Source organism: Poecilia mexicana, unplaced genomic scaffold, assembly GCF_051168715.1.
Source record: "Poecilia mexicana isolate PSO_F unplaced genomic scaffold, ASM5116871v1 scaffold_19, whole genome shotgun sequence".
In the NCBI taxonomy this organism is placed as follows: Eukaryota; Metazoa; Chordata; class Actinopteri; order Cyprinodontiformes; family Poeciliidae; genus Poecilia; species Poecilia mexicana.
In genome coordinates this window covers 15906288-15932826 of record NW_028263388.1, presented here as the reverse complement: position 1 = coordinate 15932826, position 26539 = coordinate 15906288, and the positions used below count along the sequence as shown (strand labels likewise).

Genomic DNA, 26539 nt, shown 5'->3' with positions numbered 1-26539 from the left:
GGAGCGGTTCCTTTCTGTAGTTGCTACTTGCTTGATCATGCTCAGGGATTCTTGCAAAGTGATGAAGCCGGATGGGCTTCTGTAAATAAATACACTTTTACATTGTGGCGTTAAAATATCCACTGAGACTGCATCTTAATTTGGAGTGAATTGGATCTGAATAGAACCGTATGTGTGGAATATATCGGACTGAATGGAATTCAGTATATTTTGATATCAATTTGATCTGTTTGTCTTATAAAATGCTTTGTGGTGAATAGAAGCTTTTGAATTGACACTTAACTTAAGGCATGACTTTTGACCGCTACTGTTTGTTAGAATAAAAACAAAGTGATGTATTCAAAAGACTGAATTATTTCTCTTGTTGTAAAAAATAAACTTTTCTTTGGGTTAAAGCAGCTCATGTGCAAAACAAACTGGGAGGAGAAGAAAATAGTGTCATGTTTCTGTCCCCATTTCACCTTTACCCAGACTAATAAAATCGCATTACTAATGTAATGTGTCTGCAAGCTGGGTGGGTTTGAAATGGAGGGGAAAAAAAGTTTCTGTGTGAATCACCTGTCTCACTGCCTCCTTCCTGCCTGCTCCCTCATCAGCTGCTGTCTTTGTCTCTCCCTCCCTCACTGTATTTTTCCCAGACTGAGGCGTCCATGGACCCTCTGGCTCCGCTGCCTTCATTACAGACTTGGAGCGCTCTGACAACTTTCTGAACTCTTTGCTTTGGAGGGGAGGGGAAGCGAAAGACGAGCACTTGATGGGACGCAGCACCGGCAGCACCAGGAGGCTCATCTGGAGACTAGATCTTGACTTTCAAACGGAGATAATCCCCCTCCTCGGGCCATGACAGGGCAACTCCTCAGCCTTCTGACCCCTCTGGCTCTGCTGCTCTTCGTAGGGTTTGCAGACCTCAGCCTTGCCTCTGTTGAAGAGGATGAGGATAACTACATGCAGGAGATGCTCACAAGGGAACGGTACAATCAGGTTAGAATGCCGGAGAAGTCCATTTCCTCGACAGCCAACGCACAAGGAGAGGCGAAACAGAAGCCAGCACGGAAAATGCCTAAGGGAGAGATGGGAAATGTCAAGAAGACAGATAAAATCACTGATCCCACAAAACCAGGTAAAAACAGACAGCTTCAAATAGTGCTGCATGGAAAACTTAGGTTCTGGTAAAACTTTCTCAGCAAACTTCTATGAGACAGTGTTGCCACTAGATGACAGTGGATTACCATTTCATATTGTCAATGGCCAGTGTTAAAGGCACTAGGCATACTAGTGTAACTATGTTGCATAAGTTACTTATGCTTCCAACCAAACTTTGGTAAGAAAATATTAATGCAATGTTTTCTATTGGTAGTTTAAAAGCAAAAATAACAAAATAAACAAATGAGTACTTCGATATATTTATGTGAAATTAACTACAGGTGATAAAGTCAGAGTGACATGTGAATTTACATTATCTTAAGAAATCAATAACCTCCTTTATAATCCCCTCAATGTGTTAGGAGGATGTGTTATAATGCTGCTCAGATGTGTGTAGGTTAGAGTAACGTTTCTGTTTCCAGCAGGGTCATAAATCCTATGCTAGACAGAAGGTGCTGAAGCAGAAGTAATATTCAGTAGAAATGTGCACCACAAATGTTAGCATATGAAAAAAACAAAACAAAAAAAACTGCAAGGTGATTGGAGGACAGTGAGGGGTGTGATGGTATCTGGTGTTTGCGAGCATATAGTGCTTGAATGAAGTCATGCTGACCTCATGTAGCAGGCATGTGACTTTACATGTTTCAGCAGGGAAACTGTCTGCAGGTGGGACTGTGGGTGGAGGATGAAAGCAAAACTTGCTGCTCCCCTCCTTTTTGATAAAAACAATATTTCCTTTGGTGTTATTACAACAAATAACTATAGTGTTGATAGGCTCCCATAATAACTGTCAGCAACATAAAATAACTTCTATACGTGTAACCCAGAGCTTGTCAATAGTCCACGTGTTGGATTTCTTAGTGACTCGTCACTTTAGATTCATAACCAAGTTGGACAGGGAAAAAAAAAATCTTAAAAAAGCCTGAGAACATATGGTGCTTGAAAGAAGTTGAAGGACATGTGACGACACTGTGCACATGCCAGAAGTGAAAAAAGTAGGTGCATATAATAAAAACAAAAACAACAATCTAAAGGCACTCTGTAGGAAAAAAATAGTACAACTTCATGTAGGTACAATAAATTATAAAATTGTAGTTAAACATAATTTTAGCTTCTAATGTCTAGCTAAAGCTAAAAAACATCTAAATGGCAGGAAATAACCAATATTGTATGTCAAATGTAATAAAGCTATCACTTTTCTATAATGTGAAGGTAATTGTATCTGCAGTCTTTTAATGAAGCTTTGCTTTAGGGTGTTTAAAAACCACAAGCATAGGTTATCAAGTTCAGTTTTGTTACTTGAGCACAGACAGCATTCTTTTCAAAATTCTTTTTTGACCCAAAATGGCATCGATCCATATCGCTCTACTCAAATGTAAGATAAACTGCCTGATGTACCTTTCATCAATTAAAGATGAAGTGTTTTCATTACCTCTAAATTAAAAACTCGGGATCAGATTAGATTAATATATTTTTAATGTTCAAACTGTTTTGTAAATATATTTTCTCACATGCTGTTTTTATTTTAATTATGTAAAGCACTTTGAAATGCCTTGCTGCTGAAATGTGCTATACAAATAAAATTTGATTTGATTTGATAATTCTGGTCTTAACTACTAGATCCACTTGAACAATGCAATGTCTACTATCTCAAACTGGTGAATGTTTATTTAATCAGAAAATGAGCTCGTAAATTGACTGTAATCTAGGACTCAATTTACTACTCCTGTGTCATTGCTAGGAACTGAAGTGCTTAAAGTAATGGCAGAACTTAGAAAGTAACTTTGTAAATTATGTCATTAGTTTCTGACGATTTTGGTTCAACTAGAACATTTTCTGAGTTTAAAAATGTGAGTATATAAGCTACAGTCACTCAGTCCTGCAGTGCTGTGTCATTGTTTTTGTTTATGGTTCCAACTGAGGAACACAATACAAAGGCTTTCCATATCCAGATTTTTATGGGTACAACATTTTAAAAAATCATGCATAGTTGTATTTTTACACTAAAGTTATGCTTAATTTTATTTTTGGACCATCACACAAAATTTTGATCAAGTGGAATGCAGTTAGTGGTTTTAATGTGGCAAAATCTATAAAAAGTGCAACCATGTTGGCATACGTTATGGATATTTCTGTGGACAAACGTAAATTTTCTGTTAATCTAAATGCATAAGGTTTATATTGATGTACCCATGACATTTTGCATTCTTTTATCACAAAGGGCTCTGGCGGCGCTGACGTCACATCCACAAGAAAAGACAAAGTCATATTTCAGACGCAAAATAAAGCAATACTATGAACACTGTTATCTTCCAAATATAATGGGCTTTTGAGTTTTCATGGATTTTCAAGCGATCCTGAATTAAGAAGACGGTGGCTTGTAAATATTTGTCACTACCAGTACCAGTTATACACCGCACAGCAAAGTTTGCAGCCTTCACTTGACTCCGGATCAGCTTCTTCAGCCTAAAACTACCGGGGGGAGACAGATGGTCAATAAAGGAGTCGTCCCTGTGTTATTTCCATGGAATCACTTCTGTATTCAGCCTGAAAGAGCCAGTGTATGGGAACGAGTGAGCAGACCAGAGCCAGACAGCCGAGCAACTGATCCCCATGTACACACTACTACTGTAAACACCATCCAATTTGAGTTCTTAACAAGAAGGATGCAAAAGTAATAAAACGAAATAACAGACCTTAAGAAACACGGCCACATTTTTCTAAAAGCAACAACTTTGAAGCTGAACAGTCAGCTGAACTAGAACTCTGACACCAGTGCTGCCCTACTTTTGAGCTATGGGGCTTGTTGTGCTTCCTCATGCTTCGGAAGCAAAAAGCCCGAACCATAATCTCCCCCGTTACTTGGTCTCTGTTTGGCATTAACGACAATAAACACACAGAATATACTTGAAAATAAATTGGAAATAAGGTAAAGACATTGTCCATCGGAATTAATTAAAATGTTTAGATACTTAAGTGGCACATTTTTAAAAGAAAAATGTCCGAGAATATTGGCTACTAGCATAAGCTAAAGTTAATGTTAGCCACAAAGTTAAAAGAAAGTAAAACTCACCTTCGTATCTGTGAATGTATAATGAGGCGTACATCTTAAAACCTTTCTCCAGCTTTCTTGTTGGGGCTTCGGATCGATCATTAATTGTTACCTTGGGCAAGCCCTGCAAGCACCTAGTGTAAAATGCCATTTTCAATAGACCGGAAGCGACCGAGCCGCTTATCCCCGAACACGGAAGCTGACATGTAAAGAGCCCATATGCTTCCATGACTTGTTCATCACATGTCACATGCAACCACTTTTTAAATGCTACAGTACATTTAAAGGTAGAAATGGTTACTTGTTCATTTCTGCAAAATAGTTGAAGTTCAGTCATATTGGATGGAGAATGTCTTTGACCATGACACATGCATATACTTTGATTTGAACTATTGCGATGTAGCTCTTGTTGCAGGTTTAGGATAATTGTCCTGCTTAAAAACACATTTTCCTACAGGATTTCCGTGTTATTTGACTTGTGAAGGTTGTTGGTTTTAGATTTTAATAGAAGATTCATACAAGTTTCGATATATAATAAAAGATGGAAAGAGTTAGTAAGTTGACTATTTTCCATTTTTTTGTCATTTTCTCAGTGAAAACGCCCAACAGAAAGACAGTGAAGAACAAGAAGAGCACCCTGAAAGAATCAAACATCATCTCAGAAGGAGACGCAGAGTTCAACTCGATGACAGAGGGTGAGTGAAAAACCAGAGCTACTTGCTTGTTGAGGGAATTTATTGAGCTCATAAAATCTATCTTTCCCCCAAAGAGTCAGAGACCTATTTCCATCTCCACAGGATCTGTTAGGATGGGATAGCAGGACTTCTCTCAGAGATTACAAATATTTTGGAAAGGTGTAATGTTCTGGGAATAACTATTTTTACTTTGAGGAAGGGTCTGGTTATATAAATGATGCTCTACAGCATGGATTTCAACCACAGAGGCACTAATGTCCTCTTTGGCTGGAAGGTGTTGTGTTTGGTTGCAATAAATTTACAATAAATGGGTTGCAATAAATTTGCTATACTGAGACCAGATATCTCAGTAGCTTTTCTTGAATGCTAATTGAACTCTCTTTACTAAAAGTGCAAAGGTGCTCTGAAAAATACTTATAGCTTCCCTAGTGTGAGGATTAATAGGATTAAGGACTATGTAATGGGATTAATTCGTATCCTTTTATGAGGTTAATCTTAAGTTATAAATGCACCTTCCACTTTGTAACTACATTGAATATAGTTATAAAGTGACTATATTAAATATCATTTTGCAAGTTAGATCTAATTACATTTAACTAGTTATAGTTGAATGTAATATGCAACTACATTTAATAGTTAATTAACTATTAACAATTTATACTTAATTGTAACTATTAAAAGTTAATTGTAACATTTAATAGTTACAAATTGTAGTTAATATGTAGTAAATATGAGGCAATTCTTTAAAATAATGTTCACAGATAATATTCTTATAGTCTGAATTAGATCTGTGTTGCAAAGAATTATCAGAAATGACACACCGCACTTTTCAGATTTTTATTTGTATAACATTTCAAAACTGTGGATATGTTTTCCTCCATTTGAGTTGTGGCAGAATAAAATGTGAAAACGTTTAAGGGGTGTGAATAGTCTTGCTTTCAGGAGAGGAACATTGGTTCTATGACTAGCTTTCCAATTAGTTTCATAAAATACATTTTGTGTATATGAAACTATATGAAAATATAGCACATTTTGTATGTAAGGCTTTTTTGTTCGTGTCTTCTACTGTTCTCAGAAATCCACAACATTCAAATCTGTCAAGAACTCTGTTTAGAAGTAGCTTAAAGCTTCCACTTGATAAACAACATACAATACATAATCAATACATGCAAAGCATAAAAAAGCCTCCAAATGTTAAGAAAATGACTAGATGTCAATGCCCTGCATAACCTCTGAGTGGACTGACATCCCAAGAGCGTCATAGGAAGAAATAAATGTCAGTTTTTCTAAAATATGATTCATATTACACGTTATTGTTGAAGCCAGATGCTTTATTCCTGTGTGGGTCTCCGTGAATTGTGCACAGATGTTGATAATGATTTGCGGCTTTGCAGCATGGCAGAAACACATCTGCTTTGTGTGAGTGTGTCTGTGGAGCTAGCCTTGTTGCTTTGGCCTTCTTTCAGGGACGAGGGTTTGTCAAACACGTTGATTGATTGGTAACTCTAGTGTTCGGCCAAACATTCAAAAATTAAGTTGTATGAGCTTCCCTGCTTATTCTTTTGGTTTATTAGTTACACTTTAAACTCCAGTTTTAAATGAGGAACTAACCTTTCCCTAAATAATTGTTTGTTTGTTTTTACATTACATGCTGTCTCTTGCCCATACAAATTTCCATTGCTTGTCCTTGCACAGCTGTTTCCTTTTTATAATCTACATCATTCCAGTAGTTTATTCCAAACTTCCATGAATAAAATCTGTAAAAAAGCAAGTCCAAATCCTCCTCATGTTTTACCACAGGGAGTTCATTTGTGAAGGGAGTCCTGGCCGTGTGACAGCGACATGTGCGGCATGTGCTGCATGTACAAACAGACCAGCGTTGAATCGGAAATTCTTCCTCTGATGTTCCATTTCTGTGCTCTGGCTTGATCCAACCCAAAAGAGCTGCCGACCCGCAGAGATTTCACACGTCAGCTTTGATTTGCCCATTTGGCCCTATTGGTTAACATCCACTGTAGTGTAAAAAGATGAGAGATTCCTACACAAAGAGCTGAATTTAGTCAGCACCATCTCAGTTTCTGCAGTCACTTAAATGCTGGAGTTTGCTCAAACAAACTGCAACTCCCTCCGGCATGAAAGGAAAACCTTCTCAGGCATGTGCAATTTTAATTTCTTCAGAAGAGATGTTTTGCAGAAGTTTTTCCATAATAAAGACTTGCCAGACAAATTTTTGGAAACAAACTATATCGGTGTCTGCTACTCATTCATGTTGAGCTTAGCTGGGATATCTTTAAAGATGACTGCATGACGAAGTGTGATTGCATAGAGTTTTATTGCATTGTTGTAATGCAGCAGAGTTACATTACAACAATGCCCATCCTCTGATGATATCTGGGCATGGCTTGTCTACTTCTTTTCTGAGGTCCAGATATCTCTCTCCTTGGCGGCACTATGCAATTTTGGTGGAGGTTACCCCATGGCTGAGGGAAGTTATAGAGCCTTGCAAAAGTATTCATACTCCATGGATTTATTTTAAGCATTGTTTAAGTGACAGACATAAAGGATTTTTGGTAGATATGTGATAAACCAACACAAAGTAAAGCAAAATTGTGAAGTGTGAGGATAATGATGCACAATTTCCAAACTTTTTAGAAATAAAAATCTGAGAAGTGTGGCTTGAATTTGTATTCAGCCCACCTTTAATTGCAGAAGTAATTGCAGTTTTTGGGAGCACGTCTCTACCAGTTTCGCACATCTGCACACCAAATGTTTTGCTCTTGCTTTCATGCATGGTAGATAAAACACAGACTAGATAAAGAGCAATTGTAAACAGCAGTTTTTCCCAGTGTTTGAAAGTCTTGGACCTTTACTGAGCTATTTTAACAAGAATATATTTTGATCTAAACCACTGTTTCTCAGTTTGAGTCCCCAGATACCACTTCCCTGCATGTTTTAGACATTTCCCTCCTGCCACACGCCTGACTTGAATAAGTGTTCTGCAGTTTTTGATAGCATGCGACCATTTGAATCTGGTGTTCTGGAATAGAGACACATGTACAATATACAGTGGTCTCTGAGGACTCTGATTACCAATTAGCTTCATTGTCAATTGATTACACTGCACTTTATGGTTCACAGAGTCACGGGGACTAATCATGTGCTTGACACACTTTTCATATTTTCTTTTGGAGAAACATTTGTCATTGTGTATCATGTTTCTTTCACTTTGTAATTACGCACAACTTTGTGTTGGTCTGTCTCAAAATAGTTTTAAAATGTATCAAAGTTTTTTGCTTTGCATGTTTTGACTCAACTCTGTTTTTCTTCTATGAGTGTTGCCTACATTATTGATTCTGTTTCAGCACAAAGGAAAGCTTCAAAAGTAAGTTACACTAACTTGCTTTTGGCATAAAATGCTCATTTAGTCAGCTCAATAATTTAATTCAGGTTGTGGCTTGATGAACTTTAATAAATGTGCATTCCAAAATTATTAGGTTCCCAAATATTCATAGTGTAAAATTGATAATCATCATGAATAGTTGATATGTTTTGGAGTATGCAAGAGTTTAATCATCAAATTACCACCACAAGCTTCACTTTTCTTTCTGCAGACCCCCTTTTGTTGTGGTATAAGGTTGGATATTTTTGGCATCCAAAAAAGCGCTGCAATGAGTGAATAATACTCTTCTATTGGCCTGAAACCTTCACTAAATTAGCATTAGAGGGAAGCTGCCTGATGACAGAGTGCTGAGTGCAGCTGCTTGCTGCTCCCCCCCCCCCTCATCTCCAGCTCACAGTGCAAAAGTGTAAAATAGTCATTACTGCTGAAATAAGCTTTCATGGTTCCTGGTGACAGGGGCTGTCATACACTCTATATGCAGATATGAAGTGTATAGAGTAATACATATTATTACACGTAGCATTAACATCACAGGCCAATTTGTCTTTTCTCTTTGCCTAGAATGCCCTCCCATGGGACTGGAGACTCTAAAGATTGATGACTTCCAGCTTCACGCTTCGTCCACGAAACGCTACGGTCTTGGTGCACACAGAGGTCGTCTTAACATTCAGGTAAAATGGGAATGTAAAGTGCTGCTATGTCTTGGCCAAGCTTAATGGATATGTTGGGGCTTGCATGACAACCTAGGATGTCTCGCGTTTCCTTGATGTTTTTAACTTTCAGTGAACATGGCTGAGGAAAGGCAACGTCATGTTTAATCATCCCGGAAAGACATATCTCATAAATGCCATCTCATTTCAGTTAAAAAAAAAAAAAAAAAACTCTTAAAGGGGATAAATCATCACATTGCAACTGTTGAACTGTGTGAAGGCTTGTAGCTCACATTTGGTTTAGTAAGTTACCTGCCCAAAATTGAGAAACAACTTGCAGGAACAACTTGTGAACACAAGGCATTGGAGAAGGCAGTCAAATGTTGCTTGAGTTACGACCCTCAAATCTGAGACGTCAAAATCAGACTTCAGTAAATGAAGTCTTTCGTTATTGGTCATATTCCAGCTCTGAACAGTAAAGTTCACAAAGACTCATCAGGGGTTTATCCAATCAGTAACGTGTAGTCAGGAGAACTGTTGTCCGTGCAGAAATACTGTCAAACTGGGACGTGGCAGAGAGATTTTAAAGGATTCTGTGATGATTCTAGTCTGTATGTAGATTTGCTTGATGAAGGTGCATGTGTGGCCTATTTTGTGGTCTGAATGGAAAGTACGACTTGGGGGCGGGGGGAAGGAATCTATTGAAATAAAAAAAATCTTGTTTTTTTATGGGAGCGAATCTTTGAGCATGAAGTTTATAAAGCCCTGCGATAAAAGCTAACAATAAATTATACTATTGCCCTTAAAATCATTTCCCAAGACCTACCAAGGAGATGCTCTTTAAATGGAGTCTTCTTGGTTCCCAAGTTGAACTGCTCCAAATCCAGCTCCACAAGTGATGAAATGCACAAACACATGGTCTTAATTCAGAAAAACAATGGGCTTGTTGTCTGTTGGATGTGAACACTTGTGTGCTAAAGTGAACAGTTCAAAGGAGGACAGAGATTGTGCCAGAAGAAACACATATTGAGCAGATGCTGAAAGGATTAGTTTGGGTTTGGCGAGTTTCCAGTCTGTTTGGTTTATTTTCACTTATGTAGCTACAACAGTTTGTTTGGATTCCAGACACCAACAGGGCGGTAGTAAATATTTTCATATCAAGATATGACTAAGAAACACAAAGTCTGGAAACTGTTAAAAGGCCTCAACAGAATGGATGTATCCATCTTGATGTTGTGGTAATCCCAGCATTCAGACTCTACGGCCAGAATATAAGAATGAAAACAAAACCAGAAAAACCCCAGGCTTTCATCCACCGTGCCAAGTGCTGCGTCCAAGTTTAATCTGTGCTTTGTATTTCTTTATCGTCGCATCTAAAGATGGATCTTTATGTGTTACATAATAGCACATAGTGTAATATTTCTGGTAATTGTAATGACGAAAAATTGAGTTTCTCAGAAAAATTATTACATGATACCACAAAAGAAAAAGAGTCCCTCAGTTACTTCCATCAATTTGGGCATTAATAGTGGTGATAGAGTCAAAAGTAACAGGAATTTACAATGAATGACACAGAAATGGCTTTAGAAAGTAAAAAGGAGCACCTGGTAGTTTCTAAACATGAACCCAGATAGTCTCTGTTGTGTCCTGAAGACGGTTGTCTACTGACTAGAGTTGAAGAGTTTTCATCCAGAAAAATGGGAAAAACTTCCAAAGTATAGAGTTTCATGTCACTTGGAACTATGACCCACTGTTTTGAAGGCTGCTATCATTGCCAAATGAGCATTAGTCCTAAATGAAAGCGTTGACTGTCGTGAAATAAGAGATTTGATTTTACATTCAGAAAGCCTGGTTTTGCTTTGCAAGTATTTGGAATTGATTTCAGATACGTGAGGAAAAAGTTGAATCCACTTAGAAATAAGTAGGAACCAGAGACGTTGCAGACATTCTGTTCTGCCTCTGAACACTGAGTTCCTTTATATCAATACTAAAAACCAACATATTTGCTTTTGAGCCATAATAAATGGAACCCTGACCAACATATTTGATGTGTATTGAGGATTTTGACGATGGCTCTTGACAACATGTAATGTGGAAAACTGGATAAGACTGAATATTTTTTATGCGCCACTCAATTTTTTTCATTATTATTCATAATCAAAATTTGTGCTCCTGTGAAGGAAGAGAATGTACATAAAATTAAACAATCATGGGCTGGAGAGGCTTGGAGTTTTGTACATATCGTAACTTCAGGTTGCACCACAGCTAAATGGTATATTTGATTTAACAGTGACGTGTTGGTTGTTTATGGCTTTTGTATGAACTGTATGATCTGCAGGCTGGCCTTTATGAAGATGACCTGTATGATGGGGCCTGGTGTGCAGGGAGAGACGACCCACTTCAGTGGTTGGAAGTGGATGCAAGGAGACTGACAAAGTTCACGGGGGTTGTCACCCAGGGCAGGAGCTCCCTCTGGTCGTGAGTAGGGATGCAAAACGATTAGCAAATTGTTGCACAGTCAGAATATGAACTTTGTTGTCACTGTTAGTGGTTAGCTCATGATAGAAGCTTATTAATTATGAGCAATGTTAGGTTTATTTTAATAATCAGCCTATGTAATGCAATGGATTTTAATACGACTGTTTTTTTTATACACAACGAAAAACAGTAAGACGCAAACAGGCTAGAAAAATGCAATATAAATAGGATTCATGCTTATTGTCACAAAATTAGAGACAGTGCCTTTCAAAAGTGTTCAAACCCCTTTAACATTTTCACATTTCGTCGTACAATCTTAAATTCAACGATTGTATGATTCTGATTGTGTCTGATAGGCCACCACAGCGTGATACATATTTGTTAAGCAGACGTAAACTAATACGTGGTTTCCAACATTATTACAGATCAAGTGATTACTCACTTGTTTATTCACCCCTCTAAGGCAAATCAAGCAACTGTCATCGCAATTACTGCTTGCCAATAACAAGTCTAACACAAACCCAAACACAGTAAGCTGCCAAATATCTAATTGCATAGCATAATTTCCCAGTGACTGAGGCATGAACACCAGTGGTGGAGACAATTGGCAATTATTGCTGCAGAACTCTACATGACTGCGATTCCTTTTGAACCTAGTGGAAAAATTGACAGCGCAAATAAATAAGGCAAAGGGTTTCCATCCTGCCCACATGGGGCGGAACCTTCGCTTTGTGTGTCTGCCCTTTTCACAAGCCACTTCAGATCTTCCCTAAGCAGGATTAAGGAGTTACGGATTTGATTGATTTGGCTGCAGACTCGCTCTTTCATAAATCTCAAAAGGTCATTACATTATTAAAATAGTGCTGGAAGAAAGCGGTTCTGAAGCATTCGGAGTTTCATGAGGGCATAGAGGGACAATAGAAGTTTTTTTGTTCTGTAAATATTTTAAAAATGTTTTGGCTATATTTACAAGTTGTGGATATGTTGCTAACTATTTCTGTATTGCTTTGTACCGTGCCTGTAAGTATTCCCATTTGGATGTCATATCCTTTTTTATTGCTTTTGCAAAACTTTCTTGCCAAAAGAAAAACAGATTTCCACCAATAATAATTAAATTAAAATATCTAACATACAATGGGTGATTGAATAAATATTTAACCCATTCAAATCAATATTTAGTAGATGCACCTTTGACAGCAATCATAACACAGAGTCTGTGTGGACAGGCCTCAATCATACTTACACATCTGGACACTGCAGTTTTACTCCATTCCTCCTCGCAAAACTGTTTTCATTTCTGTCAGATTGCATGGGGATTGGCTGTGAAAGTCTCTCTTCACTCCAAAACATCCACCTTGTTGCCTTCACACTATTTCTGAGTAGTTTTAACTGGATGCTTTGTGTTTTTTGTTTTTTTTTGTCTTGCTGGAAATGAAGCTGTAATTCTCTTGCAGATGCAAATTGCTCTCCAGGATTTCCTTACTTTTGTTGCATTCATTTGGTGGACAGGTCGCTAGGATGCACTCATTTTATGTTTAATGTTTTATTCAATTGTCATTATTTTTGTGGGAGTCAGTTTGCACCTTGACAGTAACATTTTTTGCGGTAATTTTTTGTTTGAAAAGCCAAATTTTGTTGACCGTGACTTGCAAAGGCAGTAAAAAGGCTAAAGAAATCCAAGAGGATGAATTATTTTTATAGGCACTGTGAAGGTTTATAGATCATAAACCTATTGATTTATAAAAACCCAAATACGGGCAGTTTTCCCTTCCTCTTCTTACAATAATACATCCGTATAAAAAATCTTTTACTAATAAAAATGCCTGTGTTAAATGCTGTCTAATACTGCAGGAAATTCATTAAAGTCACTGAGGCTGCAGTCCAAGACTTCCTTCTGGTGCCAGAGACGGCACCTGGTGCACATCACACACACTGTGAAGGGCTCTCTTCTAGAGTGACACCTGCTGGTTTTTTAAAGTTTCACACAGCAACTTTAATATTAAAAAAATACTTAATAATAACTTTTAATTTGCTTTAAAAGTCAGATATTCTTGTAAACTTCTAAAGTAGTCCAGATGAGGTTTTTTTTTTCTTTCAGATTTTATGATGTTTTTTTTTTCTTTTTTCTTCTTTGAACTTAAGCTGTTTTTCTCTCAGCATGTTGTGCATTACACGCTTTTACAGATAGCAGGGCTCCTTTTCCGTCTGGAAAAGTGTGGAATTTCAATAACTCTCAATCCATACACATACAGATGTCCTCAATGAAAAAGAATAGTTAATCATATGTAAATATTGATTTCACTCAATCTACGTAAAAGTTATAAATTATCAATAACAGGCAGCGGGACATATTTTAAGATTTTATATATGACTTAGTAAACCAGTTTTTTTTCAGACATGAAATCTCACAGACCAGTTTACTGGCCAATCAAGCTCCGTAAAACCACTGTGGTTAAAGCAGGCAGTGGTGAAGGCAGTGGCAGCCTTCACCAAGTTCTGCAGTAAAATCAACATTTTCAGAAAAGCTATAAACAGAGGGTCACATTAAGATCTCGAGAATTCCTTGTTAAATGACTTTATTGTGACTGTGGACTTCAGAAAACACAGTGGACCAACACCAGCAGACGGCATGGCACCCCAAATCAACACTGACTTTGGAAACTTCACACTGGACCTTATGCAGTGTGTCTTCTGTGTCTCTTCCCTTCCCCTCCAGACTATTACTCCTTGCTTTCCTAATGAAAAGGATAATTTACATTTATCTGAAAACATGTATTAGAGCTAAAGAAAATTACTTACAATTTTATCCTTAGCTCTGGTAAGATATCTCTATAGGGTCAAATTTACCCCACCATACTTTTATTCTCTTCCACTCAAGTTTCAGTTATTATGGTTTACCATGGGAACAGCAAGCACTGACCTTTTGTGGCATACACTCCTTCTGGAAGATGTCAGTCACCGTCTACTGGACATCATGATTGTGTCGGACACCATATAACATTTCTGTATTTTTTTTTTTGTTTTGTTTTGTTTTATTAGTTTTGTGTAAAATCCTAATTTGAGTCATAATCCTCAATGAGCACAAATAAATATTTGAGGTACATCACTTTGTGTAATGAATTTATATAAGTCTCAGCTTCATGAAATAAAAATAAAATTGTGAATATAGTGATTTACTGAGGTGCTCCTGTACATGACCTTTAAAGCTCTCCAAACCAGAAAAGTAATATACTGTAATTTGTTCACTTCAGTAATAAACAACATGGACTGTTCTTGGATCAGACTGAAAGACTTTCTTGTTAAAAGAAACAGGGTTGGGAAAACTCCTGGTTGCCTTAGCAGTGTCTCTCACAAAAAGTAATGGTTTTGGGATATAATTTTAAAGTAGGATTACTTACTAAATGATTCATGAGTTTCAAGATTTGATTAATCTATCCTTTCTATGTTTGTAACACTATTAGGTTTTGCTTCACAAATCACTGATTATCTAGGCCTGTCACGATAACAAATTTTGCTGCGCGATTTATTGTCTCAAAATTGATTGCGATAAACGATAATATTGTTTAAAATGTCGCTCTGTCAGGGCGACCAGATCCAGTTTACTGATGCCAATGCTGTCTCTTTCCTCCCTGTCTCTTTGACCAAATGTTTTAATTTTCCAGTTGTGACAGATGTCCTGATTATTGTTTTTGCTTTTGGTTTTAGCAACAAATCAGAGTCCTCTGATTTGTTGAAATCAATACGATGCTTTTTCATTCAATTCAACATTTAATTAAACGTTTAATAGATTTTTAACTCATTTGTAGAATTAGAGATTTTTTTACTTGTATCATCGGAAGTATCACTTTTTAGACACTTTTTCCACGCGAGCCATCATTTGATCTGGACGTGGTGACACAAGGAGAGAACTAAAAAATGCAGGATACCGCATTTTGAGGACTGACTGTGGACACCCCTGATTTCAAGCTCGGTAATTGCGAGGGAGCCTGAAACTCTGGCGAAGTTTGAGACGAAAGGAGTATTGTTTAATAAGCTATATTTGGGATTTCCCTTGAAGGGGAAGAGTTTTCTTAAGGTGCACAAAACAGCAAAGCCTTGGACTGAATTTTTCTGCAATTAGCTCTGTAGGGCATGTAGCTGTCTGTGGTGACAGCTAAGGGGCTTTCTGTCTGTGCAAACGCTTTAATTAACAGAAAAGGGAATTCCTACTGGACGAGCTCGGTGAGGATGTGCTCACCCAGAAGCATGGGAATAGCTGTCAACCTACATAATGTACACTCTGGAAAGAGCACTGTCTTGCATGAGATGATTCATATGGGCGTACTTATGGTGTTTGTCTGATTTATGCTTTCGTTTATTTTCCTTAACAGTAGTTATCTATTTTCTCCTCTGTCATTTATTAAGTAAAAAATCTCAGCACAGACCAGAATAATTACAATACCATGGTCTATTTTTACTAATAAGAGATTTGTAGTGAATTGAAGTCACTGAGTAAAGAGAATCCACCTGATTGTAGTCTAACCACTGCATAAACACGACTGTCCTGTAAAGGCCTCAGAGGCTTATCGTATAACATTAGGAGCAAATGGCATCATTAAGACCAAGAAACTCAGCAGACAGAACAGGGATAACTATGTGGACAGGTAATAAAGCTTTGTATTTTGAGATAATCCAACAGGGAAATCTTTACGTCAAACTAATCAATTCAAAATTAAAAACAGCAGGTGGGATTGTCTTCATAATAAATCAGACTGCAGAATTAAACATCTGCACAACTGAAGAGCAGGACTTTGCTCTGAGTATTATATTTTAGTCGTTTTCAATCCATCCATATCCAAACCATGTGCTTAGAATCAGAAGGAAAATGATCAATTCTTTATTTTCTGTTGAATTCAAAACTATAGACTTGATAAGAGAGTTCAGCTTATATTTTTTTTCTTTAAGATCTCAAAAGAAAACTGATTTTCACTGCATAATTCATACGCATGATTGTGAGCTTTCATTGTGAGTGACATCTTTCCAGTTATCTCCACTTTCTGAATGCATTAAATTCAACCTGGAAACATTTTTTTTTAATCTAATCCTCTCATTTTCCTACAATATTAACAGAAGCGATTGGGTGACTTCCTACAAGGTCATGGTTAGCAATGACAGTCACACCTGGACAACCCTTAAGAACGACTCAGCAGACTTGGTGAGTAATAATAAAAGCATAAAAGATTGATTCCTCTGCATGTCCACAAACTGAAGGACACTGCAAACCTTTGCATTAATGCTGTTGTTTTCACCTGTTAACCAGCTAAATATTGAGTCTTGCCTTGTATGTCTCTGGGTGATTGGACCCAAATAGAAAAATGAATTCTTGCTGGGAAGTAATTACAGGGGAAGATGTAAGTGCCTGCTTATTTCCAAGCTTAATGAGCTGCGAGGTGATAGTAAATAGTAATGTTTCTCCAGCAGATGGGAACTCATCCTTCTTTATTTTCACTCTGTAATGAGAGACTTGATATAATTGAATGAACTGTAATGTCACCTTGCCTGTAGAGATTCACTTAGACCTTTTCTTTCAGTTCTGTTGCTGATTAACCAAATCAGGCCTTTTTGAATATAATCAGAGATCTTAGTCGCTAGATTCTTTTTGTGCACTCCTGTGGTGTGTGATTTAATCAGTGTTAGTGATTTCTTCTCTGCTACAAGCATTGCCCATCCACATTTCCTTTATGCCAAATGCCAGTCTGCTATATTGGCCTTTCAAAATAGGTACCAAGAAAAGCTCCATCTGTAGGTGTTCTCAATAATTTTGTGCTCAAGAATTCAACCCAAAACTTGGGAGGGAATCTTTTGTAAGTTTCATTCTTTATCCAAAACTGTTGTAATTGGTTAACAAGATTCTGAGGAAAACAAATAGCCCTGACCCATGTTGAGCTAAGTTTGCTCATTTAAAGTTGTTGAACGAAGAGCATTATCCCGTGTCCTTCACGGCTTGACTGTTTATTCACCCTGTGTTTGCCTTAGTAGATATTCAGCGCCAACAGAGAAAAAGAAATCCCCGTCCGGAACATCTTTCCATTACCTGTGGTCGCCCGGTACATTCGAGTCAACCCCCGCTCGTGGTTTTACGGTGGCAGCGTCTGTATGAGAGCGGAGATCCTTGGCTGTCCTTTGCCAGGTGACGGGTTTGTATGAAGGAGACGCACAAATCAAACAGTCGGCCTCCATCAATGAATGATTAAGTGTTGTTATTCAGGGTTTGGCCCGGATGAAGGTTCAGTGCTGTCTATAAGCTGAAGTAATTAATTATTCATATATAACTCTTGAACGACGGGAGAGAATTTTACTGGTTAATTTTGGCCTTTCAGAGTCAGGACTGTTGTGGAAATGTAGAATTATTTAATTTGTTGGTCGTTCAGTTTGAAAAATCAAAATGGACTGTATCTGTCTTTTTACTGGCACCAGTAATAACACAGAGGTGACACGTTGTCTTTTATAAAGGTTAATTCTGCTGAGTATATGACTAGATGCTGGGTGGAGATTTATCTTGAATCCTAACATTATTGAGGGAGTGGCGTGAGTTAAACTGATATTAACAGCTGCTCAAATGATCCATCCATAGAAAAATATAGTTCCTCCATGATTCTCTGGGGCTACAGTGGGTTCTCCTCCCAGTGGCCAGGAAATCTACAAAGAAAGAGATCCAAGAGGTATCCTGATCAAATGCTAGCTGACGTCTTTCATTGCAGAGGAAGAAGCTGCTTCAAGCTGGCCCCAGATGATGAAATTCCTCAACTTATTTCCAAGTCTGAGTCCAGTCTTCCTAAGGAAGAACTTATTATTATTTGTTTATAGGATCTTGTACTTATTGTGGTCTCATACTGGAGGGGCAAAATAAATTGTGTTTTGGCTTTTTACGCCGACTAGGGCAAAGCCACCATGAGAGATCAGACCTCAGTTCATCTAATCCATACCCGCCTCCGTCATACCAACAGTCAGAAAAAAAACGGCAACGACGCACAAATCTTTTACTGCAGCCTAACATTTCTCCACCTCCTGTGCTGATGTAGCTTCCCTAATAAGAAGAATGAGTCTACTTCTTTCTCTGAATGCCTTTAACTTTTTTCTTTTTTAATCTTGTTCCAGATCCTAACAATTACTATCATAGACGCAACGAAGTCATAACGACTGACGATTTGGACTTCAGGCACCACAGCTACAAAGAGATGAGGCAGGTAAGCCATGTAAACAGACATTACCTTGTTAAAAGAACCAAGACCTTATTTCAAATTCAGAACAGAGATCAAGAGCACGGAGCAATAAAACACCGCATGGAAACTGTGAGTCGCAGCGAGCCCAAGCTGTGTCCTTCACAAGAGCAAAGAATGCAGCAGAACAAATGAACTAAGCGCTTGGAGCTGCATAAAAATGCATAAAGCATCTTCAGGGTTGTATCATTACTTATTCATATAGTTGTCACAAGCAGACGCCTGTTTGTACCAAGAAGGAGGACAGCTGTATTTGTCAGTGTGCACGGTGCGCCTGAGTGGCTGTGATGGTACAAACACTGTGAATGATAATCTCCTGTAATGCAGTTGAGAGAAGAAACATCCTGGGCTGCTGTTTTTCTTTCTAATAGGAAATATTTGTTAGATATTAGGTGTCCTTCTATGCTTTGTTGGTTTTTATCCTTTACGGCTAATGTGTTCCACTCTGTGTCCAGGCTAAGCTGGGCTTTAAAAAGAAAAGAAAGGACTATTTTTGAAAGTCCTTTTCATAAGCATTTTTACCCTTGACATTTTCTTTCTTTGCCCAGGAGCCAGGTAGCATGACTCTCCCCACTATAGTACACAGCAGTCTTAATAGTTTTGTAACAGAAATGTAGAAGTCTCACGTAATGTACAAACCCCATGAGAGTAGCAGAGTCTAAAATCTATTTCTTATACTGCTTAATGGTTGTCCTTTTTCTTAAACCACAACCACAGTAACAGTGGGATGAAAAATAAATTCCTTAATATTCTTCAAAGTGGAAGATATTGTATCAATTCATATTATCCACACAGTGCAAAAAAGAAGCTTGGTTTTCTATTGGGATCCGTGGCATCTACAAGCAGAGTTAAAAAAAATAAAAAATTAAAAAATTCTTACGCTCAGTTTTTATACGTCTGTATGAGGTGGGGGGGGGGAGGAAACACAAACATTCCTGTTTAATAAAGCAAGAATCCTTTGTATTGATTCTGGTAAATAATACTGTCCAGTTTTATTTATCCAGGGAATTCTCTGCTTTATTAGAATGAGGGCAGGACTTTCACCCTCGTCTTGTAATCGTTCATCCCACTGAAAAACCTGACATTTGTTTAGCGATTTACTTGCTCGGTGAAGTCGAGATTTAACCTGCACTTAATTAAAACCCAGTCACACCTGACTGGCTAACCACTTCAGCAGCAGCTGAGCCCACGGATGCAGCAGCTCCATCTAACAACTGGTTGGTCTTTTTTACTGCAGCGGTACTTTGTGACCACTGACATCCATGTGGGTAAATGATAATTGTTGCTATTTTAATCTGTTCCTGTATGAGCCTGTCTTTATAATTGCTTTGGCTGCCTCTTCAGAGCTGGCTGCAAGGAAACCAAATAAGCTCTGTGACACAGCTTTGGCAATATTGTCTTTGAAGATTTCAATAATGGGGTGCTTGTCTTGCTTAAGTACAACTATTTAAGCCAGTAGTAAAAAAAAAAATAAAAATGGAAAGACCAAAACGCATAAGCATTTTTAAAGCATTAGATAAGATTTAACAGTGTTTTTTTCTATAATTTTACCATCCACAGCACAGTGAACATTGTATTTGTTATGATGGAATTTCCTTACAGACTCAAAAATTATAGGTTTAGAGGAACTACTTTTCTGAAAACTAAAGGCAGTCTCTGTATAAATGATATGCCTTCAAACATCACAATAGGTTTTTTGGATAATAGTAGTTATAAACTGATACTTTTCCAACTTCCTGCAGCAGGTGGCTGAGCTGCACTGCTAACTCTAGCTTGTATTTAAACAAAAATAGGTGTATGTCTGATTCCTGCCAGGTTGTTACTGTTGCACCCTATTTCTACACTATTCCCATGCAAAATCTTAGAGTTGGAAAAAGTCTTTTTGATGGAGGTGGTGGTCTCCGATGTGTGTCAGAGTCTACCTTTGTCAGTTCGAGTTGCTCAGGATCGATTTATTTTCAAATTCATTTCAAAAATACTTTATCCCAAGGTGAAATGAAATGTTTTTCATACAAGTATTTTTTATAAAGTTCTTGTGAATGCTGATGCTGTGGGCAGTAGCAGTCAGTGTTGCAACAAATCAGAAGAGGCCTCAGACTGTAGGACAGTCTTGTGACTGTCATAAAACGACAACTGCTCAATATCCAGACCACAGTAATGATATTCCACAGCAAAATATCTTGGATGATCCCATCAGTTGCTGGCAAGCGATGCTAACCCAACACATCTGCTTTTTTTCTTATACTTTTTTTTAAAATTTCTGCAGGACATTGGGACTTTTATTCAATTTATTTAGTCATTTCTGTAATAACGTATTGTATTTTTATTACCTTGACATTAATGTTCTATTTTTAGTCTTTGTAAAGCACTGTTATTACGTTATGTTTTTTTTGTAATTTCCAATAAAAATAAATAAATAACTTGGATTTATTAACTGTTATTTGCCAGTGCACTGTCTAAGTTCAAGCAGGATGGTTTTTCTCATTAGTGTCAGTTACTTGGATAGATTTATTTAATATTTTGTCAGGGTCTAATGCTTTATGATTTACCCTCCACAGCTAATGAAGGTGGTTAATGAAATGTGCCCCAACATCACACGGATCTATAACATAGGAAAGTCTCAAAACGGCCTCAAACTGTATGCCATAGAGATCTCCGACAACCCTGGTGAACATGAAGTTGGTGAGTGCTTTTAATGCTAAAACATGATTGAACTGAATAATGTGTTTGTTAGAGAAAACTAGAAAAAGATGATAGCCATCACAAATCATTTTGCGTATGCTTGTTATGCGTCGTGGGCAACGTCCAACTACTTTTTTCTCTCTCTTTTTCTTTTTTTTTCTCTCCTTTCCACCTGATGAACAGGTGAACCGGAGTTTCGCTACACAGCAGGTGCACACGGAAATGAGGTGCTTGGACGAGAGCTCCTCCTCCTGCTCATGCAGTTCATGTGTCTGGAGTATCTATCAGGCAACCAGCGGATACGTCACCTGGTGGAGGAGACCAGAATCCACCTACTGCCATCCGTCAACCCTGATGGGTACGAGAAAGCCTTTGAAGCGGTACGTCTGCAAAACACAAATTAGTGACCTCATTTCGTTAAATGGTCTGTAGTGAGAACATGTTTGGTACATGAGAACAAGTTTAAATGATGCAATGGAATATGTGAAGTGAACCAGAACTACATCAGGCCCTGTGTTTTGTTTTTTTTTTTGCTTTAATTTAAAACTGAAACATGTTTTAGTAATATTAGTGAAAGGGCAAGGTTAAAGACCATAACAACAAATTAGGACAAGTCAAAGCTGCAGAGAGATTGTTTTTTGTTGATTTGGTCATGTGGATTTCATTCAGTGAAGTATGAGAGGAAACAGATGCATCTTAAAAACGAGTACGCTAGCAGCATGTACTAAACCAATTTGAACTCAAGTTTATTTTGTGTCTTTGGTGCTTTCTCTTGTGTATGTCAGTTTCATCCGGAGCAGTTTCTATATAGCACATAATAGTATATTTGGAAATCACATAGTACAATTTTCTGGTCAGATTGTAATGTATTTATTTAAAGCATAAAACAGTACCTTGCAAAGAACGAAGCATATTATTTTAGATGCTTGTCACTTCTTAGCGTTTCTCGTCAAAGGAATTTAATGCTGTTTTAAATTAGGAAGTGTGACTTTTTTTTTAAAAATGTTTTCCAGTTCAATGCACTTTAAAAAAAATTGTTAAAGATGCTGTTCTGTTGCTCTATGTGGGGAAAAAAGCTGTGAAACTGGTTGTGACTTTTCATTGTTTCATTGCCAAAACAGGGGATGTGGCCCTGACAACACCTTTTTATGTAAAAACCTATTGAGATAATCACAGCACCCCCTGCAGAGCTAAAATGTACCCTTCCCCACTGTGATCTGTACAGTTCTTGTATTTTTCGCTAATACTCCTGCTTCACCTGTTTTGCATGACCCTTATGCCGCACATTTCAGTCACCATCTTCTTCATGTTTACTCTTTGACTCAGGGTTCAGAGCTCAGTGGCTGGTCTCTTGGTCGATGGACCAATGATGGCATAGATATCCACCACAATTTTCCTGATCTCAACTCAATTCTCTGGGAGGCTGAGGCAAAGAAGTGGATTCCTCGCAAAATGTTCAACCACCACATCCCCACACCAGAGTGGTACTTGTCTAACAATGCCTCGGTAAGTCGTACTGATCATCCGTTGTGCTGCATTGTATATTCAGTTAAAAATTTAAGCAAACCTAATGATCCAATTGCTTTCATCTAAACGTACTTGGCATACAACTTGTAGCTTATCAACGGCTTGTTTAAAATTACCTTAATAAGAGTAACAAGTGATGTTTCTTTGGTTTCCACGTGATTTTTGAAACAAGACATATTTCCAAACAGTCAAATTCGTCTTTCAGTACAAGAGGAGAAGGGGTAAGAGTTTTATTTAATAATTTGGTGTTCAGGAGATGTACGGTGGTGAAGTTAGTTGCCATACAGCAAGAATGTCCCGAGTTTGAATCCTTGCATGGTCTCTGGAGTTTGCATCTCCTCCCTGGGCATGCGTGGGTTCTCTCCGGTTACTTCAGCTTCCTCCAACTGTCCAGAGAGGCTAACTGGTCCCTCTGAACTGCTCCCAGGCATAAGTGTGAGTGTGTGCACGGTCATCAGGTGTATCTCTGTGTTGCACTGATGACCTCTCTGTATCTACCCTGCTTCTCGGCCAGTGACCCCTGGAGCTAGGCAACACAATGCCCCCCTGCATAGACAAGTATGCAAGGACAAAGAATGAATGAATGTTTGGTGTTGAGTGGCACAGCAACAGGTGGGGGATGAGCAATTCACTCTGGTACTTCCTCTGCCATTCTTACGACTAGCAATTTAGCCATAGGAACCTGCTCTCCAACCCACATAATCTCAAACTATACATGTATGTAACACACATACGTATATATATGGGTGGCAAAAGGGTGGGCTCACCCTAGGGTGCTGTCGTGTTCTTTTCCTGCTTCTTTTTTTTCCTCCAGAAAAACAAACACATCTCACAGTGGAGATCATCAGCCGTTTGAAAAGGGTAAAGCAGTCACGAGGGCCCATCAGCACTTGTCTATTTCGGGAGAAGCGGATGATGAGTTTGCTCCGTATGACGAAGAGGCCGTGAGCTGAAATACACCGAGCGGGCTATTAAAAGCTCAGCCTCACGAGTGTTTTGACGTTAGCGGGAGCCATGGATGAGTCACACTGAGCCTCCAGAATAGCTGCTGCAGCTGCAGAGCTGGGATTCCCATCTGTGCACACAGAGCTGTGAATCCTATCCTTGTTTGCCCCGCTGACTGGCAGCACTCGCAGATAGGAATGCCGGTTTCATTACTTGAGCCCCAACAACATGGGGAAATTCCTCCCAGTTGAATGCAAACGCTTGTTCGGTGTAAACATTTACCTATTAGAATGATTACTCTTGACATGCTTATGCAGCGCGAATTGTGTAAACAGCCTTTCTGATGGCTTTATCACTCCCCATTGAGAGCACAGATTATTTTAGCATGAGGGAGTTAAATTAGCACTCACACTGCTTCGATGATTGTGCTAATTACGTTATCCATGCCTCTTGTGTGCCCCCGTTGTAGGTTGCCTTGGAGACACGAGCGCTGATAGCGTGGATGGAGAAAATGCCCTTTGTGCTGGGTGGGAATCTCCAGGGAGGCGAGCTGGTGGTGACCTTCCCATATGACAGAACTCGCTCCCAGGGGGTGACGAGGGAGCAGACCCCCACCCCCGATGACCACGTTTTCCGCTGGTTGGCCTTCTCTTACGCCTCCACCCACCGCCTTATGACTGATGCCAGCCGACGGGTCTGTCACACAGAAGACTTCGCCAAGGAGGATGGAACCATCAACGGGGCATCCTGGCACACTGCGGCCGGCAGTTAGTGTCCATATCCGGCGGCGGGTTTTGTCACTAATCCTAACAGTGCTGTGAAGGGTTTTTTTTTTTTTTTTTTTTTTTTTTTTTGCTCCAGCTCCACGTGCAGCCTCTGAGCCGTTTCTTGTGGAGCACACATGAGAGCATCTGCAGTACTGTAACCCTATTTTTAGATTTTAGCCTCAAGTGTCATCGAGCAGCTCAGAAAAGCATCTCAAATTATTTTTTTCTTGCTTAATTATCCTCACAGTTTCGCCCTGTATGTGAGCATTCGGATATGTGTTTGTCTTTGCTGGCAGGTATGGATGATTTCAGCTACCTGCACACCAACTGCTTTGAGCTGTCGATGTATGTGGGTTGTGACAAATTCCCCCATGAAAGCGAGCTGCCTGAAGAGTGGGAGAACAATCGGGAATCTCTTCTTGTGTTCATGGAGCAGGTACAGAGTCAGTTCAGACTCTCTGACGTTCAGTTTACTCCTCCCATTCCTCTTATTGAACCACTTAATTACAGTGCCTTGCTAATGTGTTCATGCAATTTGAAAAAAGATTTTATTCTTTTATTCAGCCTTCCGTGGCAATACTTTGTCATTTGTGTTCACTGCACCTCCTTTCTTCACTGCACAAAACTGAAAAGCTTGCTTCTTCCTCTTTGTAAAATATCTCAGGCTCAGACAAATTGGTTGGAGAGCATCTGTCAACAGCTTTGTTAAGTCTTGCCACGTTTCTCAATTAGATTTAGGTTTGGACTTTGACTGGGCCATTCAAAAGCATGACTTGCTGTGATGGTAAACCATTCCATTCAGTGGTTTAGGATAATTTTCCAGCTGGAAGTTGAATAACTGCCCCAGTCTTTGCAGCCTATAACAGCCTATACTCTTCCAGTATTGTCCTACATAAAGATGTATTCATTCTCCTATCAGCTCTGCTAAAGAAAAGCATCCCTACAGCATGATGCTGCCACCACCATCCTCACAACTAATGCTCGTCTTGTTGACAGATTGCAGCACTTCCAGAGATACCATGGGACTTTTGGCTACTTCTCAATGAAGGGCTCATTGGCCATACTGTCAGTTAATGTGGACAGCCACATTCACTTCTCCTCACAGTGACGCCACACTCTTCTTACTCTTTTCAGATGATGAACTGAACAGTGCTTTGTTGGATTTTAAAAGCTTGAGATTTCCTTTTAACGACAACAAGAAAAATGCACAAAATCAAATAAAGGTTTAAGTGGAAAAGTACTTTTGTAAAGGAGCTCTAAAAGTTCTTGTTGTCAAACACTTGAATCCTTAACCTATTGCCTTCTGAAATTTTTACTAAACTTACTTACTGTGCCTTGAAAGTTCCTTACTCTCCAAAAAGCATAGACGCATGAGGTTGTTTCTCTTTCAAGGATTTCTATATATCAAATAGAAGTTTTAAAGATGTGAGTTAGGCATAAAGGGATTGCATTTCCATTAGAAGCCAAAGAAACCCCCAAAGGAACTTTGCAAAGAAACTTACTCATTATGTCTTATTCTCTCTGGAAACACAATCTTCAGAGGATCTGCAATCCTGCCATGACACAGTTTGTATTTAAATATTGATGCTGCGAGCAGAGGAAGTGCATTTTGAGCCCTGCACAGGGCTGTGTTCTTCCTTTGCTAAAGATCACAGAATCATAAAATATAAAGAATATAATAAGGATGCCTTCCATACACAGGTGCATCGTGGGATCAAAGGTGTAGTCAGGGACCTACAAGGACGAGGAATAGCCAATGCCACCATCTCTGTAGAAGGCATTGGTCACGATGTTCGCACAGGTTTGTTCTTTTGGGATGTTTTTGAAAAAACAAAAAAGAAAACTATGTTCTCTGTTGCTTGACATCAACATAAGAAAAAATCCTCAGAAAGGGGTTACTCCTGCTTGATGATATTTTATTGTGCAGAGGAATAAAATACC

General features: G+C 38.6%; 1 protein-coding gene across 2 annotated transcripts in view; it reads left to right on the top strand.

Annotated features, from left to right (window-relative positions):
* cpxm2 (carboxypeptidase X (M14 family), member 2) overlaps positions 1-26539 on the top strand; it is a 33178-nt gene that overhangs the window by 4732 nt on the left and 1907 nt on the right. Inside the window, exons 2-14 of one of the 2 annotated variants that reach the window (XM_014994794.2) lie at positions 639-1120; positions 4789-4890; positions 8852-8961; positions 11279-11418; positions 16528-16612; positions 17437-17587; positions 18556-18644; positions 21236-21359; positions 21543-21739; positions 22686-22865; positions 24301-24598; positions 24895-25034; positions 26300-26399. In XM_014994794.2, coding sequence (XP_014850280.2) covers positions 841-1120; positions 4789-4890; positions 8852-8961; positions 11279-11418; positions 16528-16612; positions 17437-17587; positions 18556-18644; positions 21236-21359; positions 21543-21739; positions 22686-22865; positions 24301-24598; positions 24895-25034; positions 26300-26399 — 1996 coding nt within the window. In that variant the 5' untranslated portion in view covers positions 639-840. The remainder of the gene's footprint in view (positions 1-638; positions 1121-4788; positions 4891-8851; positions 8962-11278; positions 11419-16527; positions 16613-17436; positions 17588-18555; positions 18645-21235; positions 21360-21542; positions 21740-22685; positions 22866-24300; positions 24599-24894; positions 25035-26299; positions 26400-26539) is intronic. The other variant, XM_088016437.1, reaches the window with a different exon arrangement.